This window comes from Balaenoptera acutorostrata, chromosome 10, assembly GCF_949987535.1.
Source record: "Balaenoptera acutorostrata chromosome 10, mBalAcu1.1, whole genome shotgun sequence".
NCBI lineage: Eukaryota > Metazoa > Chordata > Mammalia > Artiodactyla > Balaenopteridae > Balaenoptera > Balaenoptera acutorostrata.
The window spans coordinates 83,712,885-83,736,605 of record NC_080073.1 but is presented as its reverse complement, the minus strand read 5'-3'; the positions used below and the strand labels follow the sequence as shown (position 1 = coordinate 83,736,605).

Genomic DNA, 23,721 nt, shown 5'->3' with positions numbered 1-23,721 from the left:
AATGACCTCATGTTAACGTGATTACCTCTGTAAAGACCCTATTTCCAAATAAGATGACATTCATAGGTACCCAGAGTTAGGACTTCAACATAGAGGGACACAATCCAACCCATAACAGGATTGAATATGGTCCCACCCTGAATGACTATAGCTCAAACAGACCCTAGCCAGGTGCAGAAATCACTGAGCACTTCATCCTGTCCCAATCTAATGACTTCAGAATCTCTACAGTGAACTGACTCTGGGTCCTAACCTCACTTTACCTGTGGGTCCTAACCTCACCTCAACCCTCCAACCTTGCCCACACCTACATTGGTCTCCACCTGTGCCTCTGCTTTGTTCTCACACACAACCTGGTCCGGAGTGTGTTCCTCTCCTTCAGTCTCTTGGTGACGTGAAAAGTCTTCGTGATTGATGACCCACATAGTCTCATGACTGTAGGATACAATACACAGACCACGTTAAATTAGCAAACTCCATGTAAATTGTCTATCTTAAAAGTTGTCAACAGAAGAAGTAACACTGTTACCACCAACCCTCATGTGGACCCTCAATACCTCGCCTTTGGTTTCAAATACTATTCTTCACCTAAAGAAACTAGAACCCTGCATCTGTTCCTATCAGTTTAATATCTGATACATCCTCTATCCAAGGAAATATATTAAATGGATTTTTGGAGCTAGGAGATGGAATAGGAGCTTGCTCCATTCACTCCGCGCATTGACTTGGTATTGCAGTACTTCCAGAAACAGTGCACCAGAAAAGAAAAGAAAAGAAACTAGAACCCATATAATGCAAGACTTGGATGTTAGCTGATTCCATGTCTCAGGGAAGAAAAGACTTAGGACAGGACTTGAATGTTCTGTTGTTGCCAGAAAGCCAGGATACCTTCAAGAATGTCAAGGAAAGTGCTATAAAGGACAAAGGAGCCAACTTAAAGAATCTCCATTGTTCAACCTGAGACAACTGAGCATGAGAAGGAAGAAGACGAGGAGGAGGAATAATAATTATGGTTTACTGAAGTCAATTGTGGCTGTAGAGGCTATGAGATCATTATGATACTCAAAAGATAAAGGTTCATACAAAGTGCACAAAAGATGTCTGTAACAGAAGAGAAAGGATGCAGTTGTTAAAAATGGATTTTAATCAAAAGGGAATTGTTCATTTTGTCTCTTCTGTCAATTATGTGTGTGGTTATAAAGCAGAGAGAGATGCTTTCTTTCACCTACATAAGCGGAAAAGAAAAAAACACAGGCAACTGTGAGAAGGCCAAGTAACCCCACTCTAAGTATGAACTTTAGCAGAAATAAGAATATCTGACAAGGGAGGATGTCTGAGGCAATAGTGAAAGGAAGAAGGTGGTTTCTTTTCCTTTTTTTCTGGGCCACACACACACACACACACACACAGTTTGCAGGATCTTAGTTCCCTGACCAGGGATCAAACCTGTGCCCTCAGCAGTGAAAGTGCAGAGTCCTAGCCACTGGACCACCAGGGAATTCCCAAGAAGGCGATTTCAATAGTAGGTACCAAAATGATAAATTAACAACAACAACAACAAAATCACTAAAAAGGAGAGCTAATAAAGTCAACCCAATTCCTCATCTCCTAGAATAAATATCTAGAATGCCCTACTAATTATAATAAGATACAAATAAGAATTAAGATATAATAATGCTAATAGATCAAGTCAGCATATCATAATGAGAGAAAAATGTATCATAATGAGTGGAAAAATCCACTGATCAAGAGGGATTTTTTAAGTATGTTATATTAAGGAGAAGAAATAGGTTGTAAAATTCTAAAATCTATGCACATAAAAAGAGTTTTATTCTCTAGTGAGATACAGTTTCACAGCCACTAGGCTGGCTCTAATAAAAAGACAGATAATAACAAGTGTTGACAAGAATATGGAAAAATTGGAATCTTCATAAACAGCTGGTGGGAATGTGAAATGGTAAAGCAGCTTTGGAGAATCACTGTTTGGCAGTTCCTCAAAAGGCTTAACGTGGGGTTACCATGTGACCCAGAAAGTCACTCCTAGGTAAATACTCCAGAGAAATGAAAATATATGTCTACACAAATACTTGCGCACAAATGTTTATAGCACCATGATACATAATGACCAAAAAGTGAAAACAGCTCAGAATATCCACCAACTGATGAATGGATAAATACAATGTGTTGTACCTATACAATGAAATAATAGAGAGTTCAACAATAAAAAGGAATGAAGTACTGATATCTGCTACAACATGGATGAACCTTGAAAACATTGTGCTAAGTGAAAGAAGCCAGTCACAGAAGACTACATATTGTATTTTCTATTTATATGAAATGTCCAGAATAGGTAAGTTCATAGAGACAGAAAGTAGAGTGGTGGTTGCCTAGGGCTAGGGGAAGGGGAATGGGGAGTGACTGCTAATGGGCACGGAGTTTCTCTGGGGAACAATGAAAACGTTCTAAAACTGATTGTGGTGATGGTTGCACAACTCTGTGAGTATACTGAAAACTGAAGTATAGACTTTCAATGGGCAAATTGTATGGTGTGTAAATTAATATCTCAAGAAAGTTTTTTTTAAGTTTTATTGACTCAACTAGTCTTCTTTAATTAGAAGAAGGAAGAGGAGAAAGAGAAAAAGGAGGAGGAGGAAAGGAGAAAGAGGAAGAGGGGCGGGGAGGAGAAGGAAAGAGCAACAGCTCATGCTGGTGATCAGCAGCCCAGATTTGAATCATAAACTGTGCAACCACGCCTCATGTCCAGACAAGACTAAAGTGGTCAAAATGCCATTCCTAAGTTTATTGAAACCTCAGGATGGGATAAAAAGAGAAAATACTGACATCCTAGAAAGGCAACCCAACCCAAGAAGAGAAGAGGAAAGAGAAGGAGAATAAAGAAATACGTTTAAAAAATAAAAATGCATTATGGCAACGGGGAAAAAAAATAAAGGTTTTTTAAAAAATAAAGAGAATTTAAGGAATAAAAAAAAAAGAAATAAGTTTAAATCCATGGAACTAGCCTTTCATAACTGATTTTTAGTGGAAGTGAAGTGATTGGTCTTGTAAATGGTATAATAAGTTTTGTGTTTGTTTGCTGCTTAGGGGGTTTAAGACATTTAAGAGAATCTTACACATCAGACTTGAGATCTGAACTAAATGCTTAAATTGGTTCAAGTATGAAACAATATCAATTTTTGAATAAAATTTGGTTTATTAAATCTGTAAGTTTTGAGGTAGTAGTTATGTAAGTAGTATGCAGAGGAAGGTTGTTTAGTGCTTAAATGTTAATTGTTTAACAAACTCATAAGGGTAACAAACTTTATATTACACAGAAATGCCTTAAAGTCCTTTAGACAATGGCAGTGTGTTCCAGGAGGGGAGGCTGGGGTCAGATAATTAAGGGTCCACTAACATAGTAGATTGGTTTTATCTTTCTAGGCTCATCATCTTCGCCCCTGTTCATCACTAACAGAGTTAGTTCTTCTGAATTCAGCATCTTACAATGTCACAGTGAACAGAGAGCCCCAAAGCAATGGGGTACAGGAGAGGTGGGTTTTGATGGGGGTGAGGCAAGGGGGAAAGTCCAGTGCATGGGATGGGTGGTCAGACCAGCCAGAGGGGAATCCTGATGGATTGTCCTGGGTAGCCAGGGAGCAGTTAAGCACAGAAAAAAGGTACATAGAGAGGAGACAGAGGAACAGTGGGAAAGATGCTAAAGAAAACGGCTTCTGCTCAGTCAGTCAGAACTGCCTTCCTGAGGCCAAGAAAGACTAAATGGTCTCAAAACTAGATCACAACTTGTTTCTACCACCTTTCCACAGTGGGGGTTGCCTAACTGGAGACCCTATTAGACCAGAAATTATTTCACATCAGCCTAGCCCACTGCTTTATTTATTTATTTTTTAATAAGTTTATTTATTTTATTTATTTATTTTTGGCTGAGTTGGGTCTTCCTTGCTGCGCGCGGGCTTTCTCTAGTTGCGGTGAGCGAGGGCTACTCTTCTTTGTGGTGGGCGAGCTTCTCATTGCGGTGTCTTCTCTTGTTGTGGAGTATGGACTCTAGGCGCACAAGCTTCAGTAGTCGTGGCACGCAGGCTCAGTAGTTGTGGCTCACGGGCTCTAGAACGCACGCTCAGTACTTGTGGTGCACGGGCTTAGTTGCTCCGCGGCATGTGGGATCTTCCCGGACCAGGGATGGAACCTAATGTCCCCTGCATTGGCAGGCGGATTCTCAAGCACTGCGCCACCAGGGAAGCCCCTAGCCCACTGCTTTAAACCAAACAGCAGGTATAGCACCAACTTTACTACCACCTCAGGATAAGCCATATCCACCCCACTGATCTATGCGGGGACAATAACAGCCCCGAGCAGTCATTGCTACTGAGAATGTGAAAACGGTCCTTCCTACCCTGGCCATGACCATGCCTCTAAGACCTGAAACACCTATTCTCCTCCCACTATCCCTCCCCTGGACTGTACAGGCCTCCTTGACCAGGATATTCTGTGAGTGGACAGAACTAGAAACCCTGGCATGTGACCGATCTTCCCGAGGGCTGGTGTGCTCACTCTCACATGTGACAATCTGGGTTCGTAAAAGTGTCTTCTGGATGTGTTTACCAGTTTCCTGAGAGCAAAGGGAGAAAGCAGACCTAGAAAGAGGGAGAGGGAGTCCCCTGGTGGCCCTGTGGTTAGGATTCGACGCTTTCATTGCCGAAGGCGCAGGTTCTACCCCTGGTTGAGGAACTAAGATCCCGTGAGCTGCCAAACAATGAAAAAAATAAAAAGAAAAGAAAGAGGTATAAAAAGGCAATAGGGGGGCTTCCCTGGTGGCGCAGTGGTTGAGAATCTGCCTGCCAATGCAGGGGACACGTGTTCGAGCCCTGGTCCGGGAAGATACCACATGCCGCGGAGCAACTGGGCCCGTGAGCCACAACTACTGAGCCTGAGCGTCTGGAGCCTCTGCTCCGCAACAAGAGAGGCCGTGATAGTGAGAGGCCCGTGCACTGCGATGAAGAGTGGCCCCCACTCGCCACAACTGGAGAAAGCCCTCACACAGAAACGAAGCCCCAATGCAGCCAAAAATAAAAATAATAAATAAATAATTAAAAAAAAAAAAAAAAGGCAATAGGGAACATCCTTCCAGTGGAATGAGAGGAACACAAGAGGCAGGCATTTGGTCTGGAGAGACAAAACCACAGCCTGGCTGCTGGTCTTCAGATGACATAAAAATGGCTGAGAGGATTAACCAAGATGGCGGAGTAGAAGGACGTGCTCTCACTCCCTCTTGCGAGAGCACCAGAATCACAACTGGCTGCTGGACAATCATTGACAGGAAGACCCTGGACTTCACCAAGGAGGATACCCCACGTCCAAGGACAGAGGAGAAGCCACAGTGAGACGGTAGGAGGGGCGCAATCAGAGTAAAATCAAATCCCATAACTGCTGGGTGGGTGACTCACAGACTGGCGAACACTTATACCACAGAAGTCCACCCACTGGAGTGAAGGTTCTGAGCCCCACGTCAGGCTTCCCAACCTCGAGGTCCAGCAACGGGAGGAGGAATTCCTAGAGAATCAGACTTTGAAGCCTAGTGGGAATTGATTGCAGGACTTTGAAAGGACTGGGGGAAACAGAGAACCCACTCTTGGAGGGCACACACAAAGTAATGTGTGCATCGGGACCCAGGGGAAGGAGCAGTGACCCTGGGGGAGACTGAACCAGACCTACCTGCTGGTGTTAGGGGGTCTCCTGTAGAGGCGAGTGGTGGCTCTGTTTCACCGTGGGGATAAGGACACTGTCAGCAGAGGTTCTGGGAAGTTCTCCTTGGCGTGAGCCCTCCCAGAGTCTGCCATTAACCCCACCAAAGAGCACGGGTAGGCTCCAGTGTTGGGTTGCCTCAGGCAAAACAACCAACAGGGAGGGAACCCAGCCCCACCCATCAACAGTCAAGTGGATTAAGGTTTTACTGAGCTCTGACCGCCACAGCAACAGGGAGGGAACCCAGCCCCACCCATCAACAGTCAAGTGGATTAAGGTTTTACTGAGCTCTGACCACCACAGCAACAGTCAGCTCTACCCACCACCAGAGCCTCCCATCAAGCCTCTTAGATAGCCTCAACCACCAGAGGGCAGACAGCAGAAGCAAGAAAAACTACAATCCTGCAGCCTGTGGAACAAAAACCACAGTTACAGAAAGATAGAGAAGATGAAAAGGCAGAGGGCTATGTACCAGATGAAGGAACAAGAAAAAACCCCAGAAAAACAACTAAATGAAGTGGAGATAGGCAACCTTCCAGAAAAAGAATTCAGAATAATGATAGTGAAGATGATCCAGGACCTCGGAATAAGAATGGAGGCAAAGATCGAGAAGATGCAAGAAATGATTAACAAAGACCTAGAAGAATTAAAGAACAAACAAACAGAGATGACCAATACAATAACTGAAATGAAAACTACACTAGAAGGAATCAATAGCAGAATAACTGAGGCAGAAGAACGGATAAGTGACCTGGATGACAGAATGGTGGAATTCACTGCTGCGGAACAGACTAAAGAAAAAAGAATGAAAAGAAATGAAGACAGCCTAAGAGACCTCTGGGACAACATTAAACGCAACAACATTCGCATTATAGGGGTCCCAGAAGGAGAAGAGAGAGAGAAAGGACCAGAGAAAATATTTGAAGAGATTATAGTCGAAAACTTCCCTAACATGGGAAAGGAAATAGCCACCCAAGTCCAGGAAGCACAGAGAGTCCCATACAGGATATACCCAAGGAGAAACATGCCGAGACACATAGTAATCAAACTGGCAAAAATTAAAGACAAAGAAAAATTATTGAAAGCAGCAAGGGAAAAACGACAAATAACATACAAGGGAACTCCCATAAGGTTAACAGCTGATTTCTCAGCAGAAACTCTGCAAGCCAGAAGGGAGTGGCATGATATACTTAAAGTGATGAAAGGGAAGAACCTACAACCAAGATTACTCTACCCGGCAAGAATCTCATTTAGATTTGATGGAGAAATCAAAAGCTTTACAGACAAGCAAAAGCTAAGAGAATTCAGCACCACCAAACCAGCTCTACAACAAATGCTAAAGGAACTTCTCTAAGTGGGAAACACAAGAGAAGAAAAGGACCTACGAAAACAAACCCAAAACAATTAAGAAAATGGTCATAGGAACATACATATCGATAATTACCTTAAACGTGAATGGATTAAATGCCCCAACCAAAAGACATAGACTGGCTGAATGGATACAAAAACAAGACCCATATATATGCTGTCTACAAGAGACCCACTTTAGACCTAGGGACACATACAGACTGAAAGTGAGGGGATGGAAAAAGATATTCCATGCAAATGGAAATCAAAAGAAAGCTGGAGTAGCTATACTCATATCAGATAAAATAGACTTTAAAATAAAGAATGTTACAAGAGACAAGGAAGGACACTACATAATGATCCAGGGATCAATCCAAGAAGAAGATATAACAATTATAAATATATATGCACCCAACATAGGAGCACCTCAATACATAAGGCAACTGCTAACAGCTATAAAACAGGAAATCGACAGTAACACAATAATAGTGGGGGACTTTAACACCTCACTTACACCAATGGACAGATCATCCAAAATGAAAATAAATAAGGAAACAGAAGCTTTAAATGACACAATAGACCAGATAGATTTAATTGATATATATAGGACATTCCATCCAAAAACAGCAGATTACACGTTCTTCTCAAGTGCGCACGGAACATTCTCCAGGATAGATCACATCTTGGGTCACAAATCAAGCCTCAGTAAATTTAAGAAAATTGAAATCATATCAAGCATCTTTGCTGACCACAACGCTATGAGATTAGAAATGAATTACAGGGAAAAAACGTAAAAAAGACAAACACATGGAGGCTAAACAATACGTTACTAAATAACCAAGAGATCACTGAAGAAATCAAAGAGGAAATAAAAAAATACCTAGAGACAAATGACAATGAAAACACGACGACTCAAAACCTATGGGATGCAGCAAAAGCAGTTCTAAGAGGGAAGTTTATAGCTATACAAGCCTACCTAAAGAAACAAGAAAAATCTCAAGTAAACAGTCTAACCTTACACCTAAAGAAACTAGAGAAAGAAGAACAAACAAAACCCAAAGTTAGCAGAAGGAAAGAAATCATAAAGATCAGAGCAGAAATAAATGAAATAGAAACAAAGAAAACAGTAACAAAGATCAATAAAACTAAAAGTTGGTTCTTTGAGAAGATAAACAAAATTGATAAGCCATTAGCCAGACTCATCAAGAAAAAGAGGGAGAGGACTCAAATCAATAAAATCGGAAATGAAAAAGGAGAAGTTACAACAGACACCGCAGAAATACAAAGCATCCTAAGAGACTACTACAAGCAACTTTATGCCAATAAAATGGACAACCTGGAAGAAATGGACAAATTCTTAGAAAGGTATAACCTTCCAAGACTGAACCAGGAAGAAACAGAAAATATGAACAGACCAATCACAAGTAAGGAAATTGAAACTGTGATTAAAAATCTTCCAACAAACAAAAGTCCAGGACCAGATGGCTTCACAGGTGAATTCTATCAAACATTTAGAGAAGAGCTAACACCCATCCTTCTCAAACTCTTCCAAAAAATTGCAGAGGAAGGAACACTCCCAAACTCATTCTATGAGGCCACCATCACCCTGATACCAAAACCAGACAAAGACACTACAAAAAAAGAAAATTACAGACCAATATCACTGATGAATACAGATGCAAAAATCCTCAACAAAATACTAGCAAACAGAATCCAACAACACATTAAAAGGATCATACACCACGATCAAGTGGGATTTATCCCAGGGATGCAAGGGTTCTTCAATATATGCAAATCAATCAATGTGATACACCATATTAACAAATTGAAGAATAAAAACCATATGATCATCTCAATAGATGCAGAAAAAGCTTTTGACAAAATTCAACACCCATTTCTGATAAAAGCTCTCCAGAAAGTGGGCATAGAGGGAACCTACCTCAACATAATAAAGGCCATATACGACAAACCCACAGCAAACATCATTCTCAATGGTGAAAAACTGAAAGCATTTCCTCTAAGATCAGGAACGAGACAAGGATGTCCACTCTCACCACTATTATTCAACATAGTTCTTGAAGTCCTAGCCACGGCAATCAGAGAAGAAAAAGAAATAAAAGGAATACAAATTGGAAAAGAAGTAAAACTGTCACTGTTTGCGGATGACATGATACTATACATAGAGAATCCTAAAACTGCCACCAGAAAACTGCTAGAGCTAATTAATGAATATGGTAAATTTGCAGGATACAAAATTAATGCACAGAAATCTCTTGCATTCCTATACACTAATGATGAAAAATCTGAAAGAGAAATTATGGAAACACTCCCATTTACCATTGCAACAAAAAGAATAAAATACCTAGGAATAAACCTACCTAGGGAGACAAAAGACCTGTATGCAGAAAACTATAAGACACTGATGAAAGAAATTAAAGATGATACCAACAAATGGAGAGATATACCATGTTCTTGGATTGGAAGAATCAACATTGTGAAAATGAGTATACTACCCAAAGCAATCTACAGATTCAATGCAATCCCTATCAAATTACCAATGGCATTTTTTACGGAGCTAGAACAAATCATCTTAAAATTTGTATGGAGACACAAAAGACCCCGAATAGCCAAAGCAGTCTTGAGGCAAAAAAATGGAGCTGGAGGAATCAGACTCCCTGACTTCAGACTATACTACAAAGCTACAGTAATCAAGACAATATGGTACTGGCACAAAAACAGAAACATAGATCAATGGAACAAGATAGAAAGCCCAGAGATTAACCCACGCACCTATGGTCAACTAATCTATGACAAAGGAGGCAAAGATATACAATGGAGAAAAGACAGTCTCTTCAATAAGTGGTGCTGGGAAAACTGGACAGCTACATGTAAAAGAATGAAATTAGAATACTCCCTAACACCATACACAAAAATAAACTCAAAATGGATTAGAGACCTAAATATAAGACTGGACACTATAAAACTCTTAGAGGAAAACATAGGAAGAACACTCTTTGACATAAATCACAGCAAGATCTTTTTTGATCCACCTCCTAGAGTAATGGAAATAAAAACAAAAATAAACAAATGGGACCTAATGAAACTTCAAAGCTTTTGCACAGCAAAGGAAACCATAAACAAGACAAAAAGACAACCCTCAGAATCGGAGAAAATATTTGCAAATGAATCAACGGACAAAGGATTAATCTCCAAAATATATAAACAGCTCATTCAGCTCAATATCAAAGAAACAAACACCCCAATCCAAAAATGGGCAGAAGACCTAAATAGACATTTCTCCAAAGAAGACATACAGATGGCCAAGAAGCACATGAAAAGCTGCTCAACATCATTAATTATTAGAGAAATGCAAATCAAAACTACAATGAGGTATCAGCTCACACCAGTTAGAATGGGCATCATCAGAAAATCTACAAACAACAAATGCTAGAGAGGGTGTGGAGAAAAGGGAAACCTCTTGCACTGTTGGTGGGAATGTAAATTGATACAGCCACTATGGAGAACAATATGGAGGTTCCTTAAAAAACTAAAACTAGAATTACCATATGACCCAGCAATCCCACTACTGGGCATATACCCAGAGAAAACCGTAATTCAAAAAGACACATGCACTCGAATGTTCATTGCAGCACTATTTACAATAGCCAGGTCATGGAAGCAACCTAAATGCCCATCAACAGACGAATGGATAAAGAAGTTGTGGTACATATATACAATGGAATATTACTCAGCCATAAAAAGGAACGAAATTGAGCCATTTGTTGAGACGTGGATGGATCTAGAGACTGTCATACAGAGTGAAGTAAGTCAGAAAGAGAAAAACAAATATGGTATATTAATGCATGTATGTGGAACCTAGAAAAATGGTACAGATGAGCCAGTTTGCAGGGCAGAAGTTGAGACACAGATGTAGAGAATGGACATATGGACACCAAGGGGGGAAAACTGCGGTGAGGTGGGGATGGTGGTGTGCTGAATTGGGCAATTGGGATTGACATGTATACACTGATGTGTATAAAATTGATGCCTAATAAGAACCTGCAGTATAAAAAAACAAACAAAACAACTAATACTAAACTTTCATTGGGTTATTTGTATGGAAATATGTTAATATAAATGTTTCAGACATTACATGAAATTTCTAAAAATCTTATATTTGTATTTGTATGGAAATATGTATGGAAATATTTTAATATAAATGTTTCAGACATTACATGAAATTTCTAAAAATCTTATATTTGTATTTGTATGGAAATATGTTAATATAAATGTTTCAGACATTACATGAAATTTCTAAAAATCTTATATGTTCTGGTATAATGTTATAAGTAATAATCCTAGTTATTACTTTAAAATGTATATCTCAGAAATAACTAAAAAAAAAAAAAAAAAAATGGCTGAAAATGAACGTGTTGGAGGAAGGACTCCAGGTGGTGATTAAACTGTTAGGGGCTGGAGAATCTTGCTTTCACCTGCTCTGTGCAGTTTGCCCAGCTTTGCTTGCGGTTTCCAAATGGTACCATACCCAAGCTCCACCTCTTACTGGCTGTGTGACCTTCAGCAAGTTACCTAACCTTGCTGAGCCTCAGTCTCTTCACCCGTAAAATAGAAATAATCAGAGTAAGTACATCCTAGAATTGTTGTGAGAGTTGAGATAACCCTGTAACACATTTTGTTCATGGTAAATATGTGATAAAGGACGCCATTATTACAATCACCCGAGAGTGTGTGTGTAAGTGAAAAATGTCTGAGAGAACACAAGTTTGTTTGAGGAATGAAATAGTTCAAGGAGAAGCCGACTCTCCCTTCTTGATCTTGGAATAATTCTCTTGAGTGTAATTCCCAGGGGGAAGCATCACACCACACTCAACAGTCAACCGTGAAGTCAACTACAGCCACTTCACCAACCAGCCCATTGTGGGCTAAGAACTCTCCTTCTCTGTGATGCCACCAGGACTGCCTCACTGAGACAACATTTTGCATTATAATCAGGCCCTTACACCTGCTCCATTTTTCAGTCTCTAATGTACTTTATCATTATCTTTTTAAAAATATTTATTTATTTATTATCATTTTTTTTTTTAATTTGGTTGTGGCCGGGTCTTAGTTGTGGCATGCATGTGGGATCTAGTTCCCTGACCAGGGATCGAACCTGGGCCCCCTGCATTGGGAGTGCAAAGTCTTAACCACTGCACCACCAGGGAAGTCCAATCATTATCTTAATTAAATTTCATAACAATCCTGTGAGGTAGACTGGACATCTGCTTTCATCCCATTTTACAGATGAGAAAACTAAGGTCTGCAGAGGCAAATGACCAGCCTAAATTGACACAGCAGAGAGAACTGTGTGGGCACATGGAAGGGGAATCTCGTCTTCCAACTTCCTGCCAAGTGCCCTCTCTACTGCGGGACCTTCGAGAAATGACTCCTGCTATTCCAGCAGCTACTTCCACCAATTAACCACTAATAAAAATGTAAAAATCTGTATATGAGCATCAGCTCCCACTGCAGACCTTAGGACATTTATTATATCACAGATTACTGACCAATCTCACTTTTTTTTTTTTTAATAGCAGCAACTAACCCTAAAGCAAAGACCAGTCTGACAAAGCTGACCACGGCTACCCGGGACCATCCATCAGCACCAAGTAGTGGATGAACTGCACTCCCTCAGCTCAGTGTTACCTCTGTCAGCCTTGGCTCACCTCACTCTCTGGGCCTCAGTATCTCCACCTGTATAATGGGCCCAGCAGTGCCTACACAATGGGATTGTTGTGGGAATTAGCTGGAAGGGTGTTGTGAAAGCAACTCATCCAGAGTCTGGCACATAGCAGGTACTCAATTAAAAATTAGATGGGTTTTTGTTAATTGCATATTATACTTGAACACTCCCTGGACAGATAGAAAAACTTGGTTTGAGTCACTGACTCTGTCACGTGTTAGCTATGTCACCTTGTGTAAATTGCTTAATCTCTCTGAGCTTCAGTTTCTTTATTTTACAACCTATTCCTCACAGTTGTTAATGAAGGTGAAAGAATGGAATGTACAGAGCATTCCCAAGCTGAGAAGGGCTTTGTGGGGTTTCTAGGGAGATGTCAGTGAGGCTCTGGGAAGGGCATGGTAGCAGTACAGATGGGAGTCTGTGTGCAGCTCTGTGGCTCAGGAATAAAGTGGAAGAAGAGAGAAAACAGGGAAGTCAGAGAGAGAGTGCGAGTGCGTTGACTCAGTGTTTGCTGAGTGCTGACCTAGGTCCAGACGCTGTCCGTGGTGCTGGGAGTTCCGCAGTGAACAAACAAAGTCCCTTTCCTGTGGTGCTTGTGGGGAACAGAGGAGGGGAGTGCTGACACAGAATTTAAAAGTGCAAATAGGAGTGACTAGAGAGAGGGAGGCAGCCAGAAAGAGGGACAGATAGAAATGAGACCAAGCCTGAGAATGAGCTTGGGCTTGTGGAAGAGACAGGTGCTGAAAACAGAACCGCCTGCCCCAGGACAGGGAGAAAGTGAGAGTCCAGGGTGGGAAAGAATTGGGGAAGGAGGTTGGGGTGATAGAGGGTGGTGTGGCTGGTGATGGGAAGACATGGGTGGACACCAAGAGTGTGCCCCCTGGAAACCCCATCACCCCCACCAGCTTCTGTTAACTTCCTTCTGCACTTTCTTAGAATGACCCTTCCTCACCCCACTCCAACTCCTGTACAAGGATACTGAGCTCCTGAGAAAACCAAAGGCAGGGTAGTGTGACCAAAAGAAGAGACTGTGTCATCACTTGAGAATAAAAGCATCAAATGCTGCCATAGGCAGGACTGTTGGCTCCAAGTTTCTCTCTTCCTGTCCCTTCTCCCTTTCCTTTCTTCCTCTATTGAGGTCTGCTATTTGTTCAGCAAATGCCCAAAGTCTGTGGTTCTCTGGGGCACAATGTACCAAGCGATGCATGTAAGGGAGATCAATGCTTCTTCCACTTCCAAGAACCGTAACTTTCTGGGAAGAAAAGGTAAGCATAGACAAAAATGACTTTCTCTGACCCTCTGTGTCTCTGAATCAAAAGAGTATTCATTCCCCACTTGGCCCTGGTACCAACTTCCTGGACCTCATCCTTGCCTCCTGCCACAGGTGCCATCTCAGTTAGTCCTGCTGCCTCTCCTCCCCTTTTCAGATTCCAGGACAGTTCTGGAACCAGCTCTCCCACCTGGCCCAGATGAGACCACGAGGCCCCACCCTCAAACACCTGGGCTTTGATCTTTTGCAAAGGATGGGGATAGCAAGAGAGTGTCAGGAGGACCCTAGAGGGACATGAGGATGACTAGAAAATGGGGATGGACAAAACTCCAGTTTGCACCCAGAAACAAAGACACTGAGAAGAAGCGGATTCAGTAAGTGCTGTGTTTTATTGGAGATCAGCATATGGGGAGCAGGGAGGCAGTGAAAGTGGAGAGGACGCTAGAAAACAGCTGATAGGATCTTGATTTAGCTCACACTGCAAGGGGAGGGAGCAGGACTCCCTTCTCTGACTTCTAACTTAGGGTTGTCCCCCTCTGTCATTCTCCTAACTCCACTGTGACCCAGGGTTTTGAGGATTGGGAAAGGCAGCTGCAGTGCTCCAATAAGAGCCAGGAGCACGGAGAACTCTGGGAGGAAATCGATTAATACCTGGGTGTAGATGACTATTCCCCCAGCTAGTACCTGGATACCGATTAATAATCCCCCATGTGGTACATGGATACGGATTAATACTCCCCCAGCTAGTACTTGTGTATTGATTACTGTTACCCCAGATTCCCATAGGGTATGGCAAGCGGTTTTGTCTCCATCCAGTGCCAGGACCTTTACCTCCCCAGCATATACTGGGATTCAGGGACCCGAAGTAGTGACCAGGCAGAACTGGCCATCGAATTTTGCTGATGAGAGACCAGGGAGGGCGTAGGGCAAGGATTTTTCCCTGGGCGCCCAGCACATTAGAGCGGAGTGGCCGTCTAGATTCAGGGTCCTCGTGGAGGAGTGAAGCCTCGGGTGAGGTGTCTGCGGGGTGTGCAGAGGTCTCTGCAGGCAAAGACCCGCTGCCCGGAGGGAGGGCAGCCGCACTAGAAAGGTAGGACAGTTCTTTGGGCAGCACTTCTCCCACATGGTCCTTGACCACAGCAGCCATCGTCGGCCAAGGGTCTTCCGAGGGCCGGGAATCCATGGAGGGCAGCCCCCCAGATGGGGGCCACCTCTGTACCGCAGCACCTCCTGCAGGTTGAGAGCCATGTGATGGAGAAGCATTGCGCTGCAGAGAATCAATTGCTGAATCATTAGGCCGAGGCTGAGGATGTTCCGAGTTGGAGGGGCCGGTCAAGGAAGGTTGCCCAAGCAGAGGCAGGTTGATCCCCAAGTCTCGGGGAAATTTCTCCTCCACCGCACCGATGCTCCGGGCAAAGAGGCCTGAGGGAAGGGGAAGAGGAGGCAACCAGTGGACCAGATGTTTAGTCTCAGTGCCCTCCCTTCCCTGACTCCCTGATTCCCTTTGCTTCAAGTCCCTCCACTTTGCCTGTGCCAACTCTTTCCTCCCTCAGGGACCCAACTGTACACGCTCCCACCTTTACCTCTTCCCTCAATCCCAGTTCCCCGAGGACCACTAGTCCGCTCCTGCCCAAAGATTGGCAGAGCCTCCATACCTGGAAGATGAAGACAGACCAGGAGCAGGCCCAGAGGAGCCCAGCTCCCTGCCACATGGCCCTGCATCTTGCTCTGCATCTCCCTCAGCCCCAAGACAGCCAGCCCTTTATCCTGTTAGTGGGCGGGGGACATCAGAAACAGGCTGAGCCAGTGGTTGTGGAAACAATATATCTCTACGTTCCACCTCGTTCCTAATTCGTTCTGTGGCAACAGGTGCCACTTGTATGACCCAGGGAAGCTGGGTGTTCCCACCCTGCTCCTTTCCTCAAGCTCCCCACCCCTTCCTAACCCAGGTGTCCTGGCTCACAGCTCATCACTTGTTGCCAGCCCTACCCTTCCTGGCTGCCGACACCAGGCACATGAGGACCTTCACCCTTGGGGTCCCAATCTCTTCACTGACTTCTCAGCAATAGAAACACCTGATTCTGTTTCTCTTTGGGACCCAGATCATTCTCTTCCAGCACCTCTTTCTCGTGCATCCCCATAGCTTGGGCTTCAGAGGAGCCCTTGCTAAATCATTAGGGCCAGGGTCTGGTTTGGGCTGAGGATGTTCCGAGTTGGAGGGGCCGGTCAAGGAAGTTTGTCCAAGCAGAGGCAGATTGATCCCCAAGTCTCGGGGAAATTTCTCCTCCACCACACCGATGCTCCGGGCAAAGAGGCCTGAGGGAAGGGGAAGAGGAGGCAGCCAGTGGACCAGATGGACCATAGCTACATCGTCTTGACCTCAACCTGCAGGAGGTTCTGGGGTGCAGAATTGACCCCCTTCTGAGGGGCTGCTCCTAGATGAGACCCTGTGTCTAGGGAAATAGACCTGGTTCCCATCCTTAAGAGATGATGGTGTATTGGTTTCCTATGGCTGCTATAACAAGTAACAACAAACTTAATGGCTTACAACAACACAAATTTACTATCTTACAATTTTGAAGAGCAGAAGTCTGACATGGGTCTCACTGAGTTAAAATTGAGGTGTTGGTAGAGCCTTTCTGGAGGCCCAAGGGAAGAATCCATTTCCCTGCATCTTCCAGCTTCTAGAGGCCACCTGAGTTCCTTGGCTTATGGTCCCCTTCCTCCATGTTCAAAGCCAGAAACAGCAGGATCTTCTCACATTGCATCAGTCTGACCTCCTCTTCTTCCCTCTCCCATATTTAAAGACCCTTATGATTACATCGGACTCACCCAAATAATCCCAGATAATCTTTCTACTTTAATGTCATCTGACTAACAACCGTAATTCCATCTGCAAACAGTTTCCCTTTGCTATGAACCTCACATATTCAGTTTCCAGGCATCAGGACATGGACACATGGACATCTCTGGTGATGGGGAGGGCACAAGTCTGCCTACCTTAGATGGTCAAATGCATCCACAGAATACAAGAGATACAGAGAGAGAGAGAGAGAGAGAGAGAGAGAGCAGATGTTTCCAACTAAGTAGAAGGAGGGCATTGAAATGCTGTTGTCAAATAGCCATGAGTTGATCATTGTTAAGGCTGAATGATGAGAGCATAGGGAGTCATTAAGTATTTTGTCTACTCTTAAATATGTTTGAATTTTTCCAATAAAAAGTGTTTAAACGCCTTTGTTTCTCTATTGCTTCCAAGACGCACCCAGACTAGGCTTCTCTTGTTGCATGAAGTTTAAATATTAGCTGTTAGATTTTACCATTCCATCCTCATCCCCAGCCCCTGCTAGCTGGCTACTGGAAGGGTAAAGAGCTCCTCTCCAGATCTGGCCAGTGGACAACATATACTCCAATAAAAATTTTTTTAAAAAGAGTGCAGGTCTGTCCAGTGGGTACAGGGCAGCAGACTTTTGGGGTGACATCCACCAGTTTTGCAGAACATTTTGACCTGGATCACACCAGAGACTAGAGGAATATTCGTGTCAGAGGCTGCATCCCTCCCACAATTGCGGTCCACAGAGACTCTGAGGGCCTTGATTCCTGTCATTGGCTGCAGTCCAGGGGGCAGATGGTAACCAAGGGTGACCCCACAGTGATGACAGAAACAGGACTGTTCTGGAGCCCTCCTCTGTCTTCAGTCAACCCTGCAGGTTGGCTCAGCTGCCCCAGGTCATTTCTGATCAACATAACATATTTCTGCTGATTCGAGAATTCAACAACAGTCCTAAATTTGGGGCCAGCTGACATCATCCCAGTAGCAGGGAATGAGCTAGATCCTAGGGTAGGGGTGAATTCCTTTGCAGCCAAGCAGAGGCTCTCAGAGGTGGCCTGTGCTTTGGGGTGAGGCTCTTCCTGTAAGGGTGAGCACAGCCCACCCTCCCCTCCTTGGGGCATGAGAGCTTCCTTGGCCTCAGTGTCTCCCCTGCTGTCTCCAGGACATAGTCGCGTGGCCCTCGGCGCCCTGTCCACTTTCTCAGTCTTCTCCCATGGAGGCCACCTCCCCTTCCCCACTGTAGTGTTCAGCCCTCTCACCTCTCCCAGCTCTCACTCTAGAACCACAGCAGAGGCAGCAGGAGTGTGAAGGTGGAGAGGACACTGTTGGGGAGGACACTGTTCTGCCACGGGCTGGGGTGTTTCGACGTAGGCCAGTGAGTCACCGTGTTCGGCTGCACACCCGTCATGCTCCTGTCCTCTCTGTCTTTCACTTCCTCCACCCACAGCTCCCAGAACCACCCCCCCCCCTTGGCTCCTACTCAGTCCCCAGGAATCTGGTCCGGGCTGCTGTGTTCCAGCCTTCCCAAGGCTCCTGGTGTCCCAGAAACCCAGGAAATCAATGCTCGGGACTTCCAGAGAGGATGGCATCTAGAAGGTGAGGCCATCTAATGGATGAGGAGAAGGAGCCATGTGGGGAGGGGGAGGAAATCATTAGGGCTCTATGTAAGGAGAGGGGAGGACTGCAGAGTGAATGGGCAGTGGAACAAGAATGGATTTCCAGGGGCAACGAGAGAGAAGAGATGTGAGAGGAAGGATCTGGGAAACCAACTAACCCCTGCTTTCAGTTCAACAAATATTTATGATTTTCCTCCTTTGTGGGAGGAGCTGTAAGATGTAAGAAATACCAGGCCAATTTATGAATGAAAGTGGGGGACACAGGACCTTTAGAGGCATAGGAGAGCATCACTCAGGTCCCAAGAGGAGACCCAGGACTCCAAGAAGGCAAAAAGTCTAATCTAGTTCACACAGTTTATTGAGACATCTGTCCAGGACCCAGAGGGAGCAGGGAGCCTGCTCCAGTCTCTGCAGATACCCTGGTATCTCCCACACACAGGGAAGCCTCTGAACGTTGAGGGAAGTGGCAGCCAGGAAGGGGGACTGAGATGGAGACCTTGAGAGACAAAGAGGAATGTTGGGAACTCACAAAGGGTGTGGTGAGCTCTATAATGGAGGGTGGGAGTGGAATTGGGAGTGTGAGAACCCAACAGCATATCATGCTGGTTGACCAGATGGTGAAATGAGATCAGTGAAAAATGGTCATTGTTTTCAAATAACTGTTCGGATTGTGCTTTATTTGGCAAAGGGGGGACAGAGGGGCGGGGAGGGGATGGCTTGTCCAGGCATCAGAGTTACTGTAGGACATTTCAGGGGGTTCCCAGTCAAGAATCTGAATGAGTAGGGTTAGCCAATGGACTATACCATCTCAAAGAAATGGCAGAGGAAATTCTAGGGAGAGGGTATCAGGCAGGGAGGGCACTGCAGTACAATGGGAATCTAAACAGTAGGAGAGAATGAGGAAAGGGATTTGGAGCCTACAATTTGGGGAGGTAAAGAAAGAAGAGCTGATAAGGGAGAGTCTGCCACATTGGGACAATGGGGGAAGTAGAGCAGCTCTCTTGGGAGGGTGGAAACTGAGCTACCCCCATGGCTGGGCCCCTGGACTTCTTCCACCTGGGAGATGGGGTGTGTGTGTGTGTGTGTGTATGCCTGCATATGTGTGTAGGCAAAATCTGCTTTATGGACTGTTAGGTAACTCTCCCTAGGGCAGGAAAACTTCAGGGTCAGCTAGCTGGGGGCCCAGGGGCTTCACTTGGGTTAGGATGTCCCGGATGGAGTGGCAGGGGATAGTTCCAGAGCCGCCAAAGCCACAGGGCTTGGCACCAGCTGAGGGGTCATGTTGGGAAGAGCCACCTGCACCCCTACTCAATGTTGAGGAGGAGACAGAAATGCAAGAGTGACCAGAAGAGCTGGACTTGCTGCCACAGGGTTGAAGGATGATTTCACCATGGGATTGGGAGCTGGAGCTGCCACTGAAGGAGCCAGTGCCTGGTGAGGAGCTGAGCCTCTGGGAAACACCACCACAGGGATGGAAAGATGAACCAGAACTGCTGGAAAGGCTAGAACTGCTGTGGACTCCAGAGCTGGAGAGGGAGCAGGGCTCCTTAGAGCCCTTGGAGCCAACGCCATAGGGCGGGACTCCACCAGAGCCCACCGGCTGGAACACAATGGCCGAGGAAGCTCCCGACTGGTAGATGTTGGAACTAGAAGAGCTGTGGCTGGGGATGATGGGGTTGCTGGAGAAGTATTTGCCCTCAGAGATGGGGGCCCCGGCTGCAAAGGAGGGAACCCTTGGAGAGCCTTTGATGGGGTGCTCTTTGATGAAGTGGCCCACCGGGTAGATTTTGCCCCTGATGTAGGTCATGCCTGGGACCAGATAACTGTCAGAGGAGCCACCCACCACCTCATAGCTGCCATATTTGTCTACAGAGGCGATGGGGGGGCAGGGCTTGCCTGGAAGGCCACCATTGCTACAGGGGACGCTTTGACCCACTCTGGGGCCACCAGAGCCATGCTGCTCCACTACCACCACTACAGGCATTTTACCACCAGACACAGAATGGGAGCTGGAGATGTAGGAGCCAGAGTGCGAGACGATGGGTCCCCCACTGCAGGGAGAGTCAGGGATGTTGGAACTACAGGGGTGCAGCTTGGCGTTGACCTTCTGGCCACTGCTGCTGGACATCGAGGAGGTTTGGGAAACAGAAGAGCTCGAGCCTCCTCCAGACTGGGAGCTGGTGCTTCCTGACTGGGAGGAGCTAGTTGCACCCTGTAGACCAGAGCTAGATCCCGAGGAGTAGCTTATCTGGGAATACCCCGTTCCTGGCTTAAATAACGAAAATCCTGAAGAACGACCATGGGTAGCAATGGATCCGCTGGAGCCACCACTGGAGCCACTGGAGCCACCACTGGAGCCACCACGGGAGCCACTAGAGCCGCCACTGGAGCCACTGGAACTCGAAAGAAAACTGCTGGAACTGCTGGAGCCACTTTGGCTACTGAAGCTGCTGGAGCCCCCCTTCCCCAGGAGACAGGGGTCACTGGGGGAGGTGGTACTCGTGTGGTCCTTGCAGGGGTCTGAGAAGGTCCCAATGCTCTTGGCCAAGGTCCCTGGGGAGGAAAGTAGTGGTTAGCAAGGTCCAAACAGGCTGGACTTTCTTTCTCCCCTCCCAGACCCACCTCAGTCATCTGCTACTCTGATCTCTCACGAGAGGAGCCCGGGGAGAGTTTGGGGTGGAAAAGGCAGGGAGACCCCAAAGAGATGGAGAGCGGGGGAGACTGAGACTCTGAGAGGTGGGGGAGACCGTGGGACCAGATGGAAGGAGGAGATGAAAGACAGAACCACAGAGGACTGAGAAGGGAGGGAAAATAGCCAAACAGACGCTGAGAAAAGAGAAAGTGGGGGAGGGGCGGGGGGACCGCAGTAGAGGACAGGACACTTGAGGACTATGATTGGGTCGCCAGTTTCCCCTTGAGAGGCCAGGCTTGGGTACAGAATGGAAATTCTGCTTCCCGCCTCAGCACCGCCCATGCCAGGAAAGCTGGGTGGGGGCCAGGACATGGGGGCACGCACTGTCGCTTCAGAACCCGCTTGTACCAGCAGGACAGGACCCTGCACCCCGAGCCCAGCTCAGGGACATGAGGATGCAGCCCTCCTCCAGGTCCCTGACCTTTATCAGCTGTCTCCCAGCTGGCCAGCACCGCGTGCCTGTCTGCCCCCAGGCCCACATCTGACCGCTTCTGCCTTTACTTCTTTCCTTAACTGACCCTTTGCTCCTCACCCAGGCTCACCTTCCCCCACCCTTCCTCTGCTCCCCACCTCAACCACCTCCGGTCCCAAGTGGTGTGGACAGAGCCACGTACTTCAGGTCATACATTTGGAGAGGCCAGATCTGCTCTGCCTTCCTCACAGCGTTACGGTGAGCACTAGATGTGACCATGTATGCAGAACGTGCTTTACAAAAGCAGAAAGCATCAGACATGATTTATTACTGCCATTCCTCCTTCGAACACCCCACCAAAAACCAGGTCTCCACAATCTGTGAGTTCCCCATTCTCTCCTCAGAAGGAAATTCAATGCATCCACCTCCACGCCAAACCCCAGCTCTGCCCGCAGCCCCGCCCCCTTCACTCTGCTGCACTAATCAGCCAGGGCCCCCCCGCGCTCCTCCTCTGCTCCCCCGATGCCACACAGCCTGCTCCCACCCACGGAGCTATGGGCAAGGTCACTGTGATCAACAGCACAGGCCCCGGAGTCACCCAGCCTGGGGTTTGGATCCCGCCTTAACTGCTTTCTAATTTGTGATCTTGAGCCAGTTTCCTAACCTCTTCAAGCCTCAGTGTCCCCCTGTGTAGAGTGAGGACACTTCTCTCACACCATCCTTCTAATGATCAAACGGGCTAATGCATTTAAAGTGCTACTGGAGTGTCTCGCACATAAAAAGGGCCCTATGAATGGTAACAATTATTATGACTATTAAATATCGACTCCATCTTCTAGCACTCTAATAATAATAATAACAATAATAACAACAACAGCCAACATTATATAACTCTCTAGGAATTCGACAGCACTGTGGCATACATTACTTAATTAGAGACTCATAGAGAAACTAGAGCTAGGTGTTAACTTTAGCCTCATTTTTAGAGTTTCAGAAACGGAGGCTCAGTAAATTTAAGCAGTTTGCCTGAGGTGCCAAGGCAGTGAGGAGCGGCCCCCAGACTCAAGCATCAGATTCCAGAGCCCCTGCCCTTCCCCGCTCGCTGGGTCCTCTCCTGGACTCTCCCCACGCAGGGTTCTCCCCAGCCTTCCCTGACCTGGCATCTGCATTCCTGCCCCCTCCTCTCCCCACTCTCTCTGCGCCCAGGGCCCCCAGCCTCCTACCTCGCAGGAGGAGACCGGCCAGCAGCAATGCCAACATCCCTTGCCCTCCCACACGCCCTATCCAGGATGCTCGCGAAGAGCCCATCTTGGACTGTGTGGCCTCCTGAGTGACAGCAGCTTGTGAACACCCGGGGCCTTTATGTCAGGGCTGAACATTCTCCGGGCAGGAGTCACTGTGGGGAGGGGAGGAGAGGCGGAGGGGTAGGTGCCAGGGTGGGGGGGATGTTGGTGTGGCCGGGAGGAGCTGAAGTAATCAGTTTGGGTATCTGCCTACTCAGCAGCAGGCGTGGCTGCAGTGTGGGTTACCGTGCCCCTGGGGCCACCTGGCTGGCCTGCCCCGGCTCCTCGTTGCCTAACCTGGAACCAGGTGCTCTGCCCCGAAGGCCGCCCACTCCGGGGCGGCCACTCTCACCATGGGGCCCAGTCCCCTGGCTCCCTCACTCTCCTGCCTTCCCCAGTGTTGGCCTCTCTGACTCCCCATCCTCCCTCCATGCACAGATGTGGGCATTTCAACTTTCCCTTCCGTACCGGGTACCTGCTGTGGCCCCCGCCCCCGCCGCACGGTTAACCCCACCTGGGAGCCCTCCACAGCCTCTGGATCCGTGCCCCCCTTTCCTTGAGACCCACGACTCAGCTTCCACTCTCTTCCTCCGGATATAAGGATCTACACCCCACGCCCTGCTGTCACTGCCCAAGTACCATGCCTGCCACACAGCTATTATGTGTGCCACCAGTGAGCGGACCTTTGGAGTCTGCACTCCAAAGCCAGTTCCCTGACCTCTCCCTTCCGGGGGGCTCCAGGGACGGCACGCAGGTGCTGGACGCCAGGGC

The 23,721-nt window shown here is 46.5% G+C and overlaps 2 protein-coding genes and 1 non-coding gene across 3 annotated transcripts; 1 reads left to right on the top strand and 2 right to left on the bottom strand.

The window, feature by feature from the left end:
- Nucleotides 1–574: 574 nt before the first annotated feature.
- On the top strand, nucleotides 575–762 carry LOC114235500 (U2 spliceosomal RNA). The gene has a single exon (XR_003621658.1). It is a non-coding gene; the product is annotated as a U2 spliceosomal RNA (small nuclear RNA).
- A 13,902-nt stretch (nucleotides 763–14,664) lies between these two features.
- On the bottom strand, nucleotides 14,665–15,851 carry C10H6orf15 (chromosome 10 C6orf15 homolog). The gene is made up of 2 exons (XM_007194051.3): nucleotides 15,773–15,851; nucleotides 14,665–15,539 (listed from the first exon to the last, which is right to left on the bottom strand). Exons 1-2 carry the CDS (start codon nucleotides 15,849–15,851, stop codon nucleotides 14,665–14,667), a joined length of 954 nt encoding a protein of 317 aa, XP_007194113.3.
- Nucleotides 15,852–19,707: 3,856 nt separating this feature from the next.
- CDSN (corneodesmosin) lies at nucleotides 19,708–22,975 on the bottom strand. Its single transcript, XM_007193994.3, has 2 exons — nucleotides 22,891–22,975; nucleotides 19,708–21,116 (listed from the first exon to the last, which is right to left on the bottom strand). Exons 1-2 carry the CDS (start codon nucleotides 22,973–22,975, stop codon nucleotides 19,708–19,710), a joined length of 1,494 nt encoding a protein of 497 aa, XP_007194056.3.
- Between the last annotated feature and the right edge of the window lie 746 nt (nucleotides 22,976–23,721).

Excerpts from the sequence above, each read along its gene's own strand:
- C10H6orf15 (XM_007194051.3), bottom strand. The coding sequence starts at position 15,851 with ATGCAGAGCAAGATGCAGGGCCATGTGGCAGGGAGCTGGGCTCCTCTG. Across the intron at positions 15,540-15,772 it reads GGTCTGTCTTCATCTTCCAG|GCCTCTTTGCCCGGAGCATC; the intron begins GTATGGAGGCTC and ends CCCTTCCCTCAG.
- CDSN (XM_007193994.3), bottom strand. The coding sequence starts at position 22,975 with ATGGGCTCTTCGCGAGCATCCTGGATAGGGCGTGTGGGAGGGCAAGGG. Across the intron at positions 21,117-22,890 it reads GGCCGGTCTCCTCCTGCGAG|GGACCTTGGCCAAGAGCATT; the intron begins GTAGGAGGCTGG and ends TTTCCTCCCCAG.